This window comes from Neovison vison, chromosome 6 (assembly GCF_020171115.1).
Source record: "Neovison vison isolate M4711 chromosome 6, ASM_NN_V1, whole genome shotgun sequence".
Lineage (NCBI taxonomy): Eukaryota > Metazoa > Chordata > Mammalia > Carnivora > Mustelidae > Neogale > Neogale vison.
In genome coordinates, this window is record NC_058096.1 from 90,514,911 (window position 1) to 90,530,793 (window position 15,883).

The 15,883-nt window shown below is 34.4% G+C and overlaps 1 protein-coding gene and 1 non-coding gene across 2 annotated transcripts in view; both read right to left on the reverse strand.

The window, feature by feature from the left end:
- Positions 1-3,784, reverse strand: part of BCHE (butyrylcholinesterase) — a 59,745-nt gene extending 55,961 nt beyond the window's left edge. Inside the window, exon 1 of the mRNA XM_044255097.1 lies at positions 3,670-3,784. Coding sequence (XP_044111032.1) covers positions 3,670-3,784 — 115 coding nt within the window. The remainder of the gene's footprint in view (positions 1-3,669) is intronic.
- A 10,645-nt stretch (positions 3,785-14,429) lies between these two features.
- On the reverse strand, positions 14,430-14,573 carry LOC122911059. The gene has a single exon (XR_006385384.1). It is a non-coding gene; the product is annotated as a small nucleolar RNA SNORA67 (small nucleolar RNA).
- Between the last annotated feature and the right edge of the window lie 1,310 nt (positions 14,574-15,883).

Here is a 15,883-nt window from a genome sequence, read left to right on the forward strand (position 1 = left end):
AATATTTATTATACTAATCTGATTATTATATAATATAATCATATCATATCATATCATAATTCCATGATAACATAACAATAATGTAAAGGTTCTTATAGACTTAACACTTATTAATGAAATTTTGTATTTCTGACAATTTAGGAGTTTTAAAGGCATAGCTATCATAGTCTTATTTTTTTTCCTTCTGATAATTTCCGAGGCCTTTCAAATAGATGGAGGTGACATTTGGAGAACAAAGTGCTGCAATGGATTTTTTTGTTTCTTTTTAAAAACCTGCTTTGGAAAGAAAATAGGAATTAAAACACAAAGCGGGTTTATTCTAAGCTGCATTTCAACAGATTAATTGCAGCATCTCTGGTTGTATTCATTTCTCCCTGTGGCCCAGTTCAAGCAATGTTCTTCTGAGTCTAAAGTAAAGATCATCTGTTTTTGTGTGTGTGTATTTGTGGTTTTATATAAATATCATTTTACCTTTATAAAACAAACACCTAATGTTAATAACTTCTGGTCTCTGTTAATTTTCAAATGTTTGTTATACAGTTTAATAATTTTATTGCACAGCAAGTATAATATTACCAAAACATTTTGGTTTTGTATGTATTTAATAAGTGTAATAATTTTCCTTGAATATTTTAAAACATATCTCCTATAAGACATAAAAGTCTATAATCTCATTCATATGTCACCTAGCTTGATTTTCTTGTATGTTTTTATTTATATTTGTGCTGAATAGATGATGTTGTATAGTATGATTAATGTGAATAATAATCTTGCTTTCTCAGCTACGATCTATGAGTCCTCACCTCACAAATAATGTAACTAATAACATTCAAAGAGTATCATGGTAATCATATATTCACTGAAAGAATGGTAATATAATTCCAGCTCACCATCATGTTACCTAGTGGAGCATTAATACACCATACTATAAAGTCTAGAGTTTAATATGAAAGTATGTATATGCTCACATACATATTATTAGTGTAGGGTAATATTTTTATAGTTAGCTGCAGTACTGATTTAAATAAGCATTATGTTGTTCTTTTCATAATCTGGTATTCTCTATTCTAACAGGTTGCTCTGTATTTTTTGTATATGTTACCACAGTATTAAATAATCAAAAGATGAATCACTAAGAGAATGTGATTAGTCTATATATCTAAATCTTTATTAATAATTAAATCATTAAATAAAACTTTTTTTTTCAATAAATTTTGGTGCAAGCTGGTTGGTGTCACATTTGATAAACAATTTAAATTCTGAGAATACATAATACATGATAAAGAATGGGAAAATTTTCATACAAACTACCACTGAGTATCTGAAATAGATCACTTAACTTATGCTACAGTTTCTGAAAGAAAGGCAAAGAGTCTTTGTTTGGAATTGCAAGAGAAAGTGAATGATGGGCATGGGAAGAAGGAAATACCTGAAAGATAATGAAGACTATAGTATTCCAAAGTTGTCAAGTGGTCTAGGATATCAAAATCTCCTGGTGATTTTTGGGAAATATTTCAAACTTTTAACAATATAGCATTGAAAATAAAAAAGGCAAAAAATTACTTTTTTTCATTTTTTATTTAATTTTGAAAGTAGTATCAATTTTAAGAAATATATGTTATGCCATAAGACATGGCTAATGAAATGATTGGAAGAAAGAGCTATTTAACTTGCCATATATTTGCCATGGTTGATTATCAGCCACATTTTCAAAATGACTGGCCACCCAAGGACTTCTTAAAAGATGGTAACAGTTTTCTCTGAGTGTAATTTTCCTGTTTTTTAAAAAAGTTATAATATGTATTTCTATATAAAAGCAAACCTTCATAAAATAGTGGGACAAAAGCCATCTAGATAATGTGATCTAGAACAAGCGCCTCTGAAATGTATTTGTTCAAATTAAACAATTAAGCCTTTATACCAAACCTAAAAAGCTTGTTTTGTTGCAGGCTATCTGAAGTGGGGAATTAAGGAAGTCTGTTTATAAATAGACTATACCACAGGGATCTCTCAGATACCCACTAGTCACTAAAAGAACGTGTACAGAGAAAAGACACTATATTAGGTATGAGAAACCTAAGATCCCTATCTGTCCTTAATCAGGAAGAACATTCACAAACTTTTCATCAGGCAAATAATTCAAATGTTTAATATTAGAGAGATATCTTGGATCTTCTTTGAAAGTTGAATCTGGTGTTAGGTTGACATCTATTCAATTATAATTCTCTAACATCCTTCAGTTTTTATAAGAATGAGCAGATTTTTGTCATACAGCATTAATATGAATACAACATAAAATTTAAATATGTTATTAATAATTGTTGTCAAAAAATGACTCAAAGTAGAAACTAAATTGATAAGCAAGATGTGACTTGTAAAGATATTATTAACTCATATTTTTAAAACTGGCATAGATGTGGAATAGATCTCAAATATTTTCCTACAGTTAAAGAGGCAGGACATTAAAAGTAAACAACAATAAAACAACAACAAATCAGGAAAACAAAACTTAGCAAATCTAATGAGCAATTTTATTTGTCATTCAAAGGTGATGTTATTTCAAATTCACAGAGAAGTCTAAAGATTTTCATTTAAAGTATAAAGCAACTCTTTAAAAACACATGCTCATCCTTAAACAAGTAACTATTTACATAAATGAAATATAATCATACTTATCATAAGTATGAGATAGTTTAGATTATGCAAGCCATTATACAGACTAGTAACTCCTAGTTGAGTCTATTATTATGTAATATGTTCATAAAAATTTGGAAGGTCTACTTTTGAAATAAAAAATAAATTAGAAATAATAAACAATGAAATAATTCTGCATTTCAGTTTACTTTTAATCATTCATGCATTTTATACTCAATGCTTAATTCTCTGATTAAACAAGAACTGATGCCATCAAAGTAAAGGTAGATTTACAAGACTAAAATATCTGTATTTGCTCATTGTTTCTATAATAGTAGAAATAATAGCAAATTAACAATATTTTGCTACAATTTAAATGCACTAATAAAAAAAAAAAAAAGGACAATTAGAACCAAGGGGGTAAAGATTGTAAATCAAGTTAGGAAACATAATTTTCCTTTAGATATAAAAAAAAAAAAAACTTTGACTTTATTCTTTGCCAGTTGATAGTTTTAGATGACAAAATGTTGATTAAGAAAAGTACCCTGTCAAACCAGACAATAAGAGAACTATTCATTTCATCTCACTTCAAAAAAACAAACAAAAAACAAAGAAAAAAGAAAATAACTAAGACTAGTCAAAGACCACTTTTGTTACTCTTTTCAGAAGAGAGAGAGATTCACTGAATCGTGCATTTAAGGGTAAAATACAGCATAAAAATGTTTTCCCTTAGGGAGCGCACTAAGAACATATACCACAGTGATTCCACAAGTGCTACGGTCCTTTACACAAAGTTGAATAAATTAATTATCTCCTCAGCAGTTAAAATGGACTCAGTTTGCATTCCCTGAATAATAGGCAGATCTTATGCATGTGTCTGCTTGCTTGCTTCATCTGTCCCATTTGCAATAACTGTTTTCCACAGAGTACCAAAGGGGCACAGCAAACAAGTGAAGGGATAACAATCCTCCTTACAGAATGAGCTTCACAGTAAGTTGCATCTCTACAGGAACATGTAAATTCAGAGCAGCTTACCTGACTCACTGCAACAAAGATGATAAAGTTTGCAAGGAGTGGAAATCATGTAATACTTCAGGGAAAAGCAGTATGCAGCTGCTGCTCCAGCCTGTAAATTGGACTGCACTGACATTACAATCAACTGTTACTGACAAAGCTCGCGAGAGTTGGCAGCAGCAACTTGATCTAGAGGCAGCCAATCTTTACTTTCTGACATCTGTTCAGAGGCTAATGGTATGAATGCAATAGTGATTCATTTACAAAAGTATTACCAGATTCATGCTTTACGATTGCAGCCGTTCATTTCAGAGTGAAGAAAAAAAAAAAAAAAAGATACAGAAGCTTCTTTAACTAACAGAAGCTGAAACTGAACAGAAAATGCATGTGTTTTCCTTTTTAAATACCACCAGAACTTTTAAGGTCTTTCCCCTTTTTTATAGAATATACATTTGCGGGGTGTGTGTGTGTGTGCTCATTTTAAGATTTAAAGACGTACACATGGTTCTAAAGAAATTTAGTACTGAAATTCTTAGTACCTTCAACCTGTGCCTTTCATGTAGTTATAAAGGAGTGCAAAAGAGAAAACTGGAAACAAAATAATTACTCTGTAAATAAAGCTATGCAAATCAAAAGATTAGTTACATTAATTGAATGAATGTCTCTGTTATGTATATCCTTCCAAGCCCTGTATCCCAATACTTAAGTTCTATAAATCTCAGCATTGGTAATTTTCTGTCAGGGGTCTTACAGGCAGTCAAATGTGATGAGAAGCCACAATTTTCTGGTCAAGAAAAAAAAAATACAATGAACAATTTTCAAACTCTTAAAAAGATACATCTGTCAGCAGGAAGAATGTGAATTCTCAGGGATGTCGTTTTAAATTTCAGGCTTACCTTCCTTGAAATATATTTGGGAAAATGAAAAAGAAAAACTTTTAATGCTTGATTTCTCAACACAGTTACATTCTTTATCTCTTGCAAATGATAGCTTTCACTTTTAAATCTCTTACTTTTTGGCTCACTATGGACTAATTAGTAGGCATGTAATTGTAGGTAAACCTGTTTTTGTTTTTAATACTGTGCTAAAATTTCAAACATGCAAGTGTAAGAACTGTCATTTGTTATTGATACTATCTTGTGCCAATCATTATAGTTGACAGTTACATAAATTATTTTACTTTATTCCAAAAATATATGTTAAATATCATTAACTGTGCTTTTCAGATGAAGGAGCTAAGGCTTATAAAGATAAGATACTTGTTGTATATTTTACCACTAGTAGTTGTTGTAATCAAAATTTTAATTTAGATCGTCTGATGTCATTTCATGTCAATTGATTACAAGTTAATAGCCACTTTGGTCTTAAAAAATATCTTTTCTGCAAAAATTGCTATTCAGGAGTATTTATGAGATTAAAAAACCTCCCGATCACAATGATTTGTAAGGTTTTAGAATATAGTTCATATAGACAACCTAGTCACATGAAAGTTATAAAATATATGGTTTACCTAAAGAAGGAAGGGCTTTTTAAAAGGTGTATAATGACAATTAAGCAATGCTTTATAAATTGATGGGATTTCTGTTTAAAATGTAGTCATTCTGGCCTACAGCCATATGAACCTGAACACACCTGATCTCATCTAAAATGTAGTCATTCTGGGGCACCTGGATGGAGCAGTTGGTTGAGCATCTGACTTGGTTTTCAGCTCAGGTCTTGGTCTCAGGGTCGTGAGATGGAACCCCACCTGGGGTTCCACACTCATTGGTGTGGAGTCTGCTTGAGATTCTCTCTCCCTCTGTCTCTGCCCCTCCTGCTTGTGCTCTCTCTCTCTTTCTAAAATAAGCAAATCTTAAAAAAAAAAAAAAAAGGTGAAAGAGAGTTAATTGGTTTAGTAAGTGTGATTTTGTATGCAATTGTCAAAATTCTCTCCAACACAGCTCTTCTGCACTGTTTTCCGTGCTGGAGTGGCTTATTCTCACATCTGACAGTTAGTCAAGGGATGTTTTTGGTTGTGAATTTCGGCAGAACATTTTCCATTTTCCTCATACCGACTCCCCGTGTAAAATATATCACGTATATAAACATATTTCCTTTTCATCATTAAATAGAAAGCTAAGCAATAAAATAATCTGTTATAAGCATATTTTTTTAAGTTTTTATTTATTTGACAGAGAAGGAGGGAGAGAGAGAGAGACTACGCACATGAGCAGGGGAAGAGGGAGAGGGAGAAGCAGGCTCTCCGCTGAGCAAGGAGCTCAATGTCCGACTCAATTCCAGGACCCTACCCTGGGATCAGGACCTGAGCCAAAGGAAGCCACTTAACTGACTGAGCCACCCAGGAGTCCCACCAGATTTTTATTTTTAACACATGTTTGAATTGTCCAACTAGCAATATCAACTGACTACAAAAACTGGCTATTTTTCCTCAACTCAGCATTTTTGCTTCAGTGGGCTACCTTTAGCTATGACTGCCCCTTTAGTTTGTTTTCTCAGATTTCTCACCTATGCCACATTACCTGATGCATTATTTCAGTGCATTTTTTTTCCTCCTGTTTTATTTGAGGGTCTCTTTGTGGCTCAACATACAACAGCTGTTTTACTTCACCTTTTTTTTTTTTTTTTTTTTTGTACACATATATCCAGCGGATCATGTGGGTCGAATGCCGTGAGAGTCTTGTTTCAGGGTTAGGGAAGTGTTATTCTGCTACTTGACACCGTGGATGATGAAGATCATGTTGCTGTCGGGTATGCCTTGAAAGTGACATTGCTAAAATACCATAAGACTCTTGACAAGCATTAACATTGCTCAGATTTTGCAAGCATATATGCTGAAGCTCTGGAAAGACAGCCATTATGGTCTTGACTCTGCTCATTTGCAGTTAGCCTATGAGGCTGGCTTTTTGCTTCTAAGCTTTTATTGTAACTTAGTTACCATGGGCTGTTTCTTTCTAGATAGCAGCACTCAAGGAGATTTGAAAGAGTGGGAAATACTAATCCTGTATTATACATTAGTCTTCCTTAGGCATATATTGATGTCATAAGATACCCTAATCTTTTATTAATCCTCTGTATGTTGTTGTCATTTTTTTGACAAGAATAATACCTTCTCTAAAGAAAATACGGATTACAAAAAGTATATTTCTACATTTTACGTATCACAGAGATGAAAAAGATCATTTGCTGTATTTCATTCTAGGCTTCTAAAAATGTATGCATATAATTATAGAGTTATATATATAGCAATAGTCAAATAGGTATCATAAATTTGCTTCCTGCTTTTTATTTTATTTCATCATATTAATTTTTATTAAGTACTTTGAAGACTGATGTATTATAGTGAGCATACCATAATTTATTGCACCATTTATTATTTTAATGATAATAATTTTAAATAAAAACTGTAATTTGCAAACACTGTGCTAAGCAGCTTAAATATATTAACTCATTTAAAACTCAAAACATTTTTTTTAAGATTTTATTTATTTATTTGACAGAAAGAGATCACAAGTAGCCAGAGAGGCAGGCAGAGAGAGAGAGAGGAGGAAGCAGACTCCCTGCTGAGCAGAGAGCCAGATGGGGGAGTTGATCCCAGGACCCTGAGATCATGACCTGAGCTGAAGACAGAGGCTTAACCCACTGAGCCACCCAGACACCTTTTAAATAAGTATAATTATTATCCTTATCTTATAGTGGAGGAAATTTAGACACAGAGGGTTTCATATAGGTAATAAAAGTATTTTCTAATATATTTTCTTGTAAACACTATTACAATTGACATTTTTGTGCATGTATACTGAGGAATAACTTTTGCTTATTTTCTTAATTTTTTTTCCTAGATGTGGAATAACTGACTATGACTCATACAAAGTAGCTGTTTTTGTTTGTTTTTTGTTTTTGTTTTTCTTTTTGTGTTGTTGTTTTTCTTTTTTCTTTTTTTTTTTTCCAATCTTCTGAGATTCTCCATGGACTGTTTCCAACAGTTTGGACAAAAAGGGGACCTCTGAATCAGAATAAATTTGATAAAGTCTCTGGAACTAAGAGACTATATATTCATGCCTGGATATAATGGGTGTTTAAATGTGGATTTCTGGAAAGATTTTAGAAGTAGGCTTAGCACTGCAAACAATAAAATTATTTAAGAGTCAGTGGCAACAATTGAGGTATGTGAATGGCTCAGTAATTAAGCGTCTGCCTTCAGCTCAGGTCATGATCCCAGGGTCCTGGGATGGAGCCCCACATCTGGCTCCCTGCTTGGCAAGAACTCTCCTTCTCCCTCTCCCATTACCCTCCCCACCTCCACTTGTTTCCACTCTCGCTGTCTCTCTCTCTGTGTCAAATAAATAAATAAATCTTAAAAAAAAAAAAAAAAAAAAAGAGTTGATTGCAACTCATATGAAAGTGCCCACAGGTGATTAGAGATGCAACAAAGTTCTTTGGGAGTTAAGGAAGACTGAAAGATGGGGAGTCTGAAATAGCCCTGTGCTATTTAAGGGACATACAGGAATTTTGCGTAAAAGAGTTCTGGAGAGAGGTTTATATGCAACCAAGAGTCTGGTTAGGATCTTGAACCCTAGACTCGAAGAAGATAATTAAAATCAAGAAAAATTCATGGCTTCTAAGGTTATGTGGTACCAAGCTGATTTTTATGGAAGTTGCAAGGGCAGGAGAATCAAAATAAGGAAATACACTTTGAAATTAAATCACACAGTGCTTGAGCAAGTAAAGGAAAACTCATTGTTTTAAGCAAGAAGAAAGAGAGAAAAGGAACAGCAACCTTTTTTGTTTAGAATCTGATTTATTGAATTGGCTTAAATTTACTCTTGCCCAACATTTGATTAATCCTAGAGTTCTACTTTCAGAAAAACTGTACAGTAACATGCCACAGAATCGACCAAGGGCTCTTTAAACATCCTGATTCCTAAAAAGAATCATGCTGGACTTTGGCTTTAGTAGATCTTCGATGGGATCTTCTAAACTAGCCTCTTACAAACCATAAGAGATGCTGAACTCTAGGACACAAACCGAGGGTTGCTGGAGGGGAGATGGTGGGGTTGCCGTGGGTAACTGGGTGATGGGCAGGCATTAAGGAGTGGACTCAATGTGATGAGCACTGGGTGTTGTATGCAACTGATGAATCACTAAATTCTACTTCTGAAACTAATAATACAGTATATGTTAACTACATTGAATTTAAATAAAGAATTTTAAAGAATAATTAAATAAACTAGCTTCCTATATGGGGTTGATTGAGCAAGTTCACAGATCCCACTCTAGGAGGCAGAGTCTCAGGCGTGGGCTCCTCAAGAAATTGTTACCCCCCTATCATATGTATCCTTATCTTTTCCCTCCTAGCCACTTATGTGCCATTACACCTTTAAATTTAAGCTATTTGGAAACAATGTTAAATATAGTCTTTTGTAGTAGGCTTTCATATAACTGATGCTATCAAATATTTCTCTTCAACTTAATTTCATTGCCTGTATTTTAATCGTTTCTAAGGTTGTACTATTATTTTATTAATTCATTTTTGTTATAAAAGTGGATTGCTTTAAATTTATCAGGGGAATAGTAATATAAAAATGAACATAACATTTGTAAATATTTTTATACATTTCTTATTTTTCAGGGGATAATTACTTAAATCAGAATTGTTCAAGAGTAATGTGCACTTTATGACTAAGTTTGTATGACCAGCTACCTCCACAAAATGTTATCAATTTATATTTCCACTGCAATTTAAGAACATGTTCCTTTTCTAATGCTCAGAAGAAAATTGATTATTATTTTCCCATTTCACATGATAAATAATATTAGTATGTTTAACTCAGTTGCTTACTGATACGATTGACTATGTATTTTCTTTTCTTAAATATTTATTTATTTTAGATTGAGAGAGAGAGATTGGGGAGAGCGGTAGAGGGAGAGGGAGACAGAACTTTGAGCCAAGTCCCTGCTCAGTGTGGAGCCTGACACAGGGCTCAGTCCCAGGACTCTGAGATCATGACCTGAGCTGAAATCAAGAGTTGGATGCTCAACTGACTGAGCCACTCAGGTGCCACACAACTATGTATTGTCATGTGTTTATTAGTTTTCTGAAATGTAATTTTTACTTAGATATAATTTCAAATATGTGGAAAAGTTTCAAAACTGTGTAAAGAACTCTCAGAGACCTTTACCCAGATTCCCATGTTACTATTTTAACCCATTTTCAATATCATTCTCTTTCTTCATATGTATGTATAGAATAATATATGTATATAGACACATATGTGTCTATATTTTTTTCTGAATTATTTCAGTATTATTTGCAGTCTTCATAATCCTTTATTCTTAAATAATCCTCTAAGATCTATGGAAATCTACCTGTCCTCTGGCAGTAGATGTAAGTGATTCCCATCAGCAGTCTGACAAATAGAACACCAACTAAATAACTCTGCTATTGAGGGACAATTTTAACTTTAAAAAGGGCCACCAGTAAATGGAAAATGAGTAATATGCTAGAAACAAAAAATTTGACAAACCCTGATGAACATACTGAGTCAGACAAAAATTTACAATTGATGTCAAAATCGTCAGATGTATGACTGATGAAGAACTGAGTATATTTGATATTCCTAAGAACCCACACAGAATACATTCAGAAAATTAATAACTTAAGCAGGGGGGTCAAATTTAGCCTCATGGATGGTGTGATCAGTCGAATACTGAGCATAGCACAATACCTAGTCTACCTAAAAAATTTTAAGTTGCGTGTTTTATCATCAAGCTTTAAGATACGACTTAATATGAAACGAAGAAAATAAATTAAAAAATAAAATACATCACAATAAAGTAACCAGCAACTCCCAAAAGTGGGACGCTTGGGCCTGGCCATTTCTTTTTCTCTTTTCTTTCTTTTCTTTAAATTTAATTTTTTTTTTCAGTGTTCCAAGACTCATTGTTTATGTACCACACCCAGCACTCCATGTAGGGCCTGGTCATTTCAACAAAACTGAAGAAAGATTCATTTACAAAGACTAGGTAGCATGTAAGGGACGTAATCAGATGCAGTGCATGTTGAAGACTAGCAATGGGTTCTCGAATATTAGAAAGGATATTTTGGGGGTCAGTTTTGAAAATCTGAATAGTTATTGGTGTTACATTAGATGAGCATAATTGTGGTGAAAATTCTTGATTAAAAGAAGTGGGTCACAGAACACTATGAAAATATGATGCCACTGTGGTTTGTGCACATAACACACACACAAAGATTCTAAAGGATAAACATTTAAGATATTAACAGTGGTTGTTGCTGTACAGTGAGTATATATAATACTTACTTCTTAATGTTTGCTGCTCTCTGTTTTCTGTAATGCAAAACTATTGTTCCTATAATCCTATAATCATTATTTATATATGACTAGACAGAAAGTCAAAACTAAATAACAGTTTAAAAATTCCACCTTGGGACACCTGGGTGGCTCTGTCGGTTAAGCCATTGCCTGCAGCTCAGGTCATGATCCCAGGGTCCTGGGACTGAGTCCTGCATCAGGCTCCTTGCTCAGCAGGGAGCCTGCTTCTCTCTCTGTCTCTACCTGCCACTCTGCCTGCTTGTGCTTTCTCTCTCTCTCTGACAAATAAATAAATGAAATCTTAAAAAAAAAAAAAAATTCCACCCTGAACTTTTCTAATGATTTACCTTGTGTTAACTGGTTCAGAGAATTGGAAAGAGGAAAAACTACCCATTTGATAGTATTAAAATAATACAAACTTCATGGCAAAATAAGTTAAAGACAACAAAAAGAAAAAAAAAAAAGAAGAAGTTGCAGTTTGAAGAAGCGGACCTAGTAGATTTTAGTATGGGTAAGGTGAAAGAGCTAACAGGAGCAGAGTAGTTTGGGGAGCCGTCTTAAAGAGTACACATGTTGTGGAGTTGTGTGTCTAAGAAAGACTTTTGGAAGGGATGATATTTGCAGTGAGGTATAAATCTCTTTTGAGAATCCTTGAGTTTTTTAGTAGACTAACATGGTTTTTCAATGATTCTGCAACAAATGTGTGTGTGAGTGTTGTTACGCAATGATTCTGGAGCAAACATGTACATGAGTGTGCGTGTGTGTGTGTGTGTATAAGTAGTAGAGAAACACTGGCCGCACAATATGCAGAGTGAGGCCTGAGATGGAAAAGACAGAGATTTATGGTCTATAAAATAAAACAGTTGTGTTACTATATTTCTGAGGTGGGAAATTGTAACCTTTTGCTTTCTTCATTTCCATAATTTGAAAATGTTCCCAATTTGCATGTAACATGTTTAAATCAAAAATAAACTTCATAGAAAATAATTGTGATCATTATAAGAGCACATTTTGGAATCATTCAGTGACTTCTGAGACAAGAGTTTAAAAAGAGCTTCTGCTGACACCTTCCCTGGCAGAATCTTGCCTTCATTCCCAGGATCATCCCTCCTCAGCTCTCCCCTACCCCCAAACTTAGAAGTCTGTTGTGTCTTCTTTTCTTTCCCTTCATCCTCTTTGCAGTATTTCCAGATACGTCTGTCTACTTTTTAGAAACAAAAACAAAAACAAAACAAAACCTTATTTTTATCACCTCAGGATGACTTTTCAAATACCAGCACTTAAATCTAATTTTTGGAGAGAGTAGGGAGAAAGAGAGGCAAAAGCCACAAGGTAGACGACTGAGATTCACGTTTGTTGTGCAACGGAGTACGAATGGGATGCCAAGACAGCCTGACATTTAGCAAAGTGCCGGATCGCTGGGACATTATTGCAGTTACTAAATATAATCAGACAAATAATAATTAATCTTACCATGTCCTAGTACCATCTGGATCTTAATATTGTTTTCCAGTCTGTTCATATCTGGTGATCACATTCACAGAATAATTTGACCATATAAAGAAAATTTATTCAGAGTATATTCTTAAATATTGAGAAGCTTATTTTGGCCATGAAAGACTTAAAATAATTTGCTGCTTCCAAGCAATGGTACTACCTTTGATTTCTTCCCTAAACCCATCAGGTGGCACTTTAGTTCTTCTCTGTGCAATCATTTCTCTGATGTCAAATGTCTGGTTTTGTTTAAATAATCAACATGACATAAAACATAAATTAGTGCTGCTAACCCCAATAAACATAATATGAAAGGCAACCTCTTTCTAGCCTTACAAAGTATTCTGCCATAAATAGAGATACCTAACTTATTCAGTAATTATTAAACTCAAGGACGTAAAAGTTTATGTAAATCTGTATCACCAGGCATAGAAAAGGCTCAAAGAGCCCTCAGTGGAGACTATGTGCTTCTGTTTTATCTATTTTGTTCGGTTTTGGGGAAAATCACATGAAATGATGCATGGAGAGCATGTAATAAACTATCATATTGTTATATAGCTATATTTTATAGCTTATAAATGTACATAACCAGAAAATATTTTAATTTTTATTGCTAATCATACTATTTCCCAAAGCACAATAAAATTGTATTGTCAATAATGATTAGAGCCACTCTTCACACTTGGTCTTACAAAAGAGAGAAATGCCCTGCTTCTGTTATAATACCTGTCAGTGAAGGATTTCCGGAAGTAGCAATGTCCACATACAGGAGCAAACGCAACCACAATTAAGGGTAGTTACCACGATCTTGAGGAGGGGTGGCCATATCGCAAGAATATATTACTTTTGGAACAAGGATGTGAAAATTGAAGGATGGGTACTTAGTCTCTTTCTCTTTCTCTTCCCTTTGATTCAATCACTCAAATAAACAGTCATTTTGAAGTGAATGTTGTAGCCATTGATTACTTCAGTTAAAACATCTGAACAGGCCAGCTAAGTGGTTAGAGAAAAAAAGAGAGGGCATGCTTTTAGAGTAAATACCTTACCATACTTTGTTTTCTTTCTTTCTTTCTTTCTTTCTTTCTTTCTTTCTTTCTTTCTTTCTTTCTTTCTTTCTTTCTTTCTGTTGTTATTTGTTTGTTTGTTTGTTTGTTTTGGCAGTTTGCAAGTCGTTTTTTTCAGAATTTTGTGTTTTGTCTCCTGAATCAATAAATACTATACAAAACAATGTAAAAATGGCTACCATTTTCCCTCCCCTGACCCCCCTACCTGGGGACAATCCCCTGGGCCATTTAACTCAGGGATTCTCCAGATTTGGTCCAGCAAATGAGGTTGAGTGACACTATGGCCCCTTGAATACTCAGAAGTGTTCAGCCGGGGTTGGGGAGAGCCTCAGAAATTTGGAGGTTGACTGAGTTATGGATTAATGGTTTGGGGAGAAGAGAGGGTGCCTGGAGCAAGAGAATGCTCCAAAGAAAAGGGGGTCTAAAGTGTTCAAGTTTCCTTCTTTTGCTTCAAAAATGACATTTATTCAAAGAGAAAAAAAAAAAATGACAAGATGTCCATCCCTTGGCTCCCCTTCCTCCCCACTCCTGCTCCTCTTCAGCCTCCCAGACTGAAACCTGGGTGGGAGTAGGTAGCAGAACATCCCCTCAGATGAAGTCAGTGACAGACACTAAGGGGCATCTCCTCAGTGGAGGTGTTGTAGAAGGTCTCAATGTCTTGAAGAGTATTCTTGTCTTCCTCTGTCACCATGTTAATAGCCACACCCTTATGGCCAAATCGTCCACCACAGCCGATTCTGTAGATATGGTTCTCCCTGTTGATTGGAAGGTCATAGTTGATGACTAAAGAAACCTGTTGCTCATCAATGCCTCTGGCCTAAGTCGGGGGGGAGGACACGTCAGCATGAGAGCAAGGAAGGGACACAATCAAGCCAGAATGTACTGCAGTGAGTGTAGGCAGCCAAAGGAAGGCAAAGGAAACAGACATGCCCTCTCCCCCAGCAACCTCAGGCATGCCTGATTTTCTTCCAAGTTGCTACTTTCCTGAACTGAGGGGCTTGATCAGGCCACCGGAGAGGGAATCAGCTTGGATTTACGTAGTTTCTTAAGTTAATCTTCTTGTGGCACCCTCTTGTATTTGAGTTAATAAAATGGACATAATTTTATCTTTGTATTCTGAGCACCTTGCAAATTCCTTGGCATACAGTAAATAGTGTATAAAAAGATGGTAGTTGTTTGAATGTACAAATGAATGTATAAAACATATACAACAATTTACTCAAAACTGTTTAATGTACAGTGTGCCTATTTCTCCAAGAGTTTCATTGTTAGAAAGAGAAACTACATTTTTTTTTTTAATAACAAATGTTTCCTAGCACGGAAGATACCTTTAAAGATTTCAACTGTTCCTCGTTATCTACTACAGGAATTTGTCAGTATCTTTCCTGAGGTGTTTTATGAACACCTTCTATTCCAGCTGGGTACACTCAATGCAGCAATTTATTTGAAGGTCAGTTGGGTGTCTTTTGTCTAAGGAATGCAATAGGAGATTTGGATGATCAAATTCAACATGTTCAGGAACTAGTCAGGTATATTCCTGAGGTGGTAGGAATGCCGATTATGGTATTATGAAATATAATTGCAAAGAGAAACTTCGTGGAATGTATAGGCACAATGTAATTATCACTGAAATCCACACCTTACTATTATTGCTTTGTGGAAGATTTGTGTAAAATTTCACCACCCCGAACTTAACAACAGTTGATTATTTATGATGTTCTGAAAACAAGCCATTAGTAGTATTTTGAAAGCATTTTGATAAGAACTGACGTTTTTACTTGAATATTACAATATTTAATGGAACCCCATTTCCACAAATTGCAGACTTGTATACATTACAGAAGTGTCTGGTACACTTCTGGTATATGCCTTTTTTCCCTGCATGCTGCCTTTTACTTTCAGATGTTTAAAAAAAATAATATAGGCCCCTACCGATAGATTAAAAACTAATCAATGAGAAATATTAAACATAACTAAGTGGTAAGAACTTAGAATTAAGTAATAAGAACTTAGAGTTTTCAGTACCATCATTTTATGTAGTGATCTAGATGTTAATAAGTTTTAAATATTCAGTCCCAAGTAAAGAACAGTATCCTTTCTTAGAGATCACTCTATATACAAAGCAAGATCTTCAAAATCTCATTGGAATGACTACTTTTCATCATATTTTCTGCAATGCATTGCCAAGTCATTTCTTCACTTGGTAGGATAAGCGTGGCATAGATTTATTGACTGCATAGTCTGGACAGTGACATTGTGATGAACACAAACCTGCTTCTTGCCACTCACACTTCACCTTACAGTGTTGCAGCTGTGCTTAGCAACAAAATGCCAGATGGCACG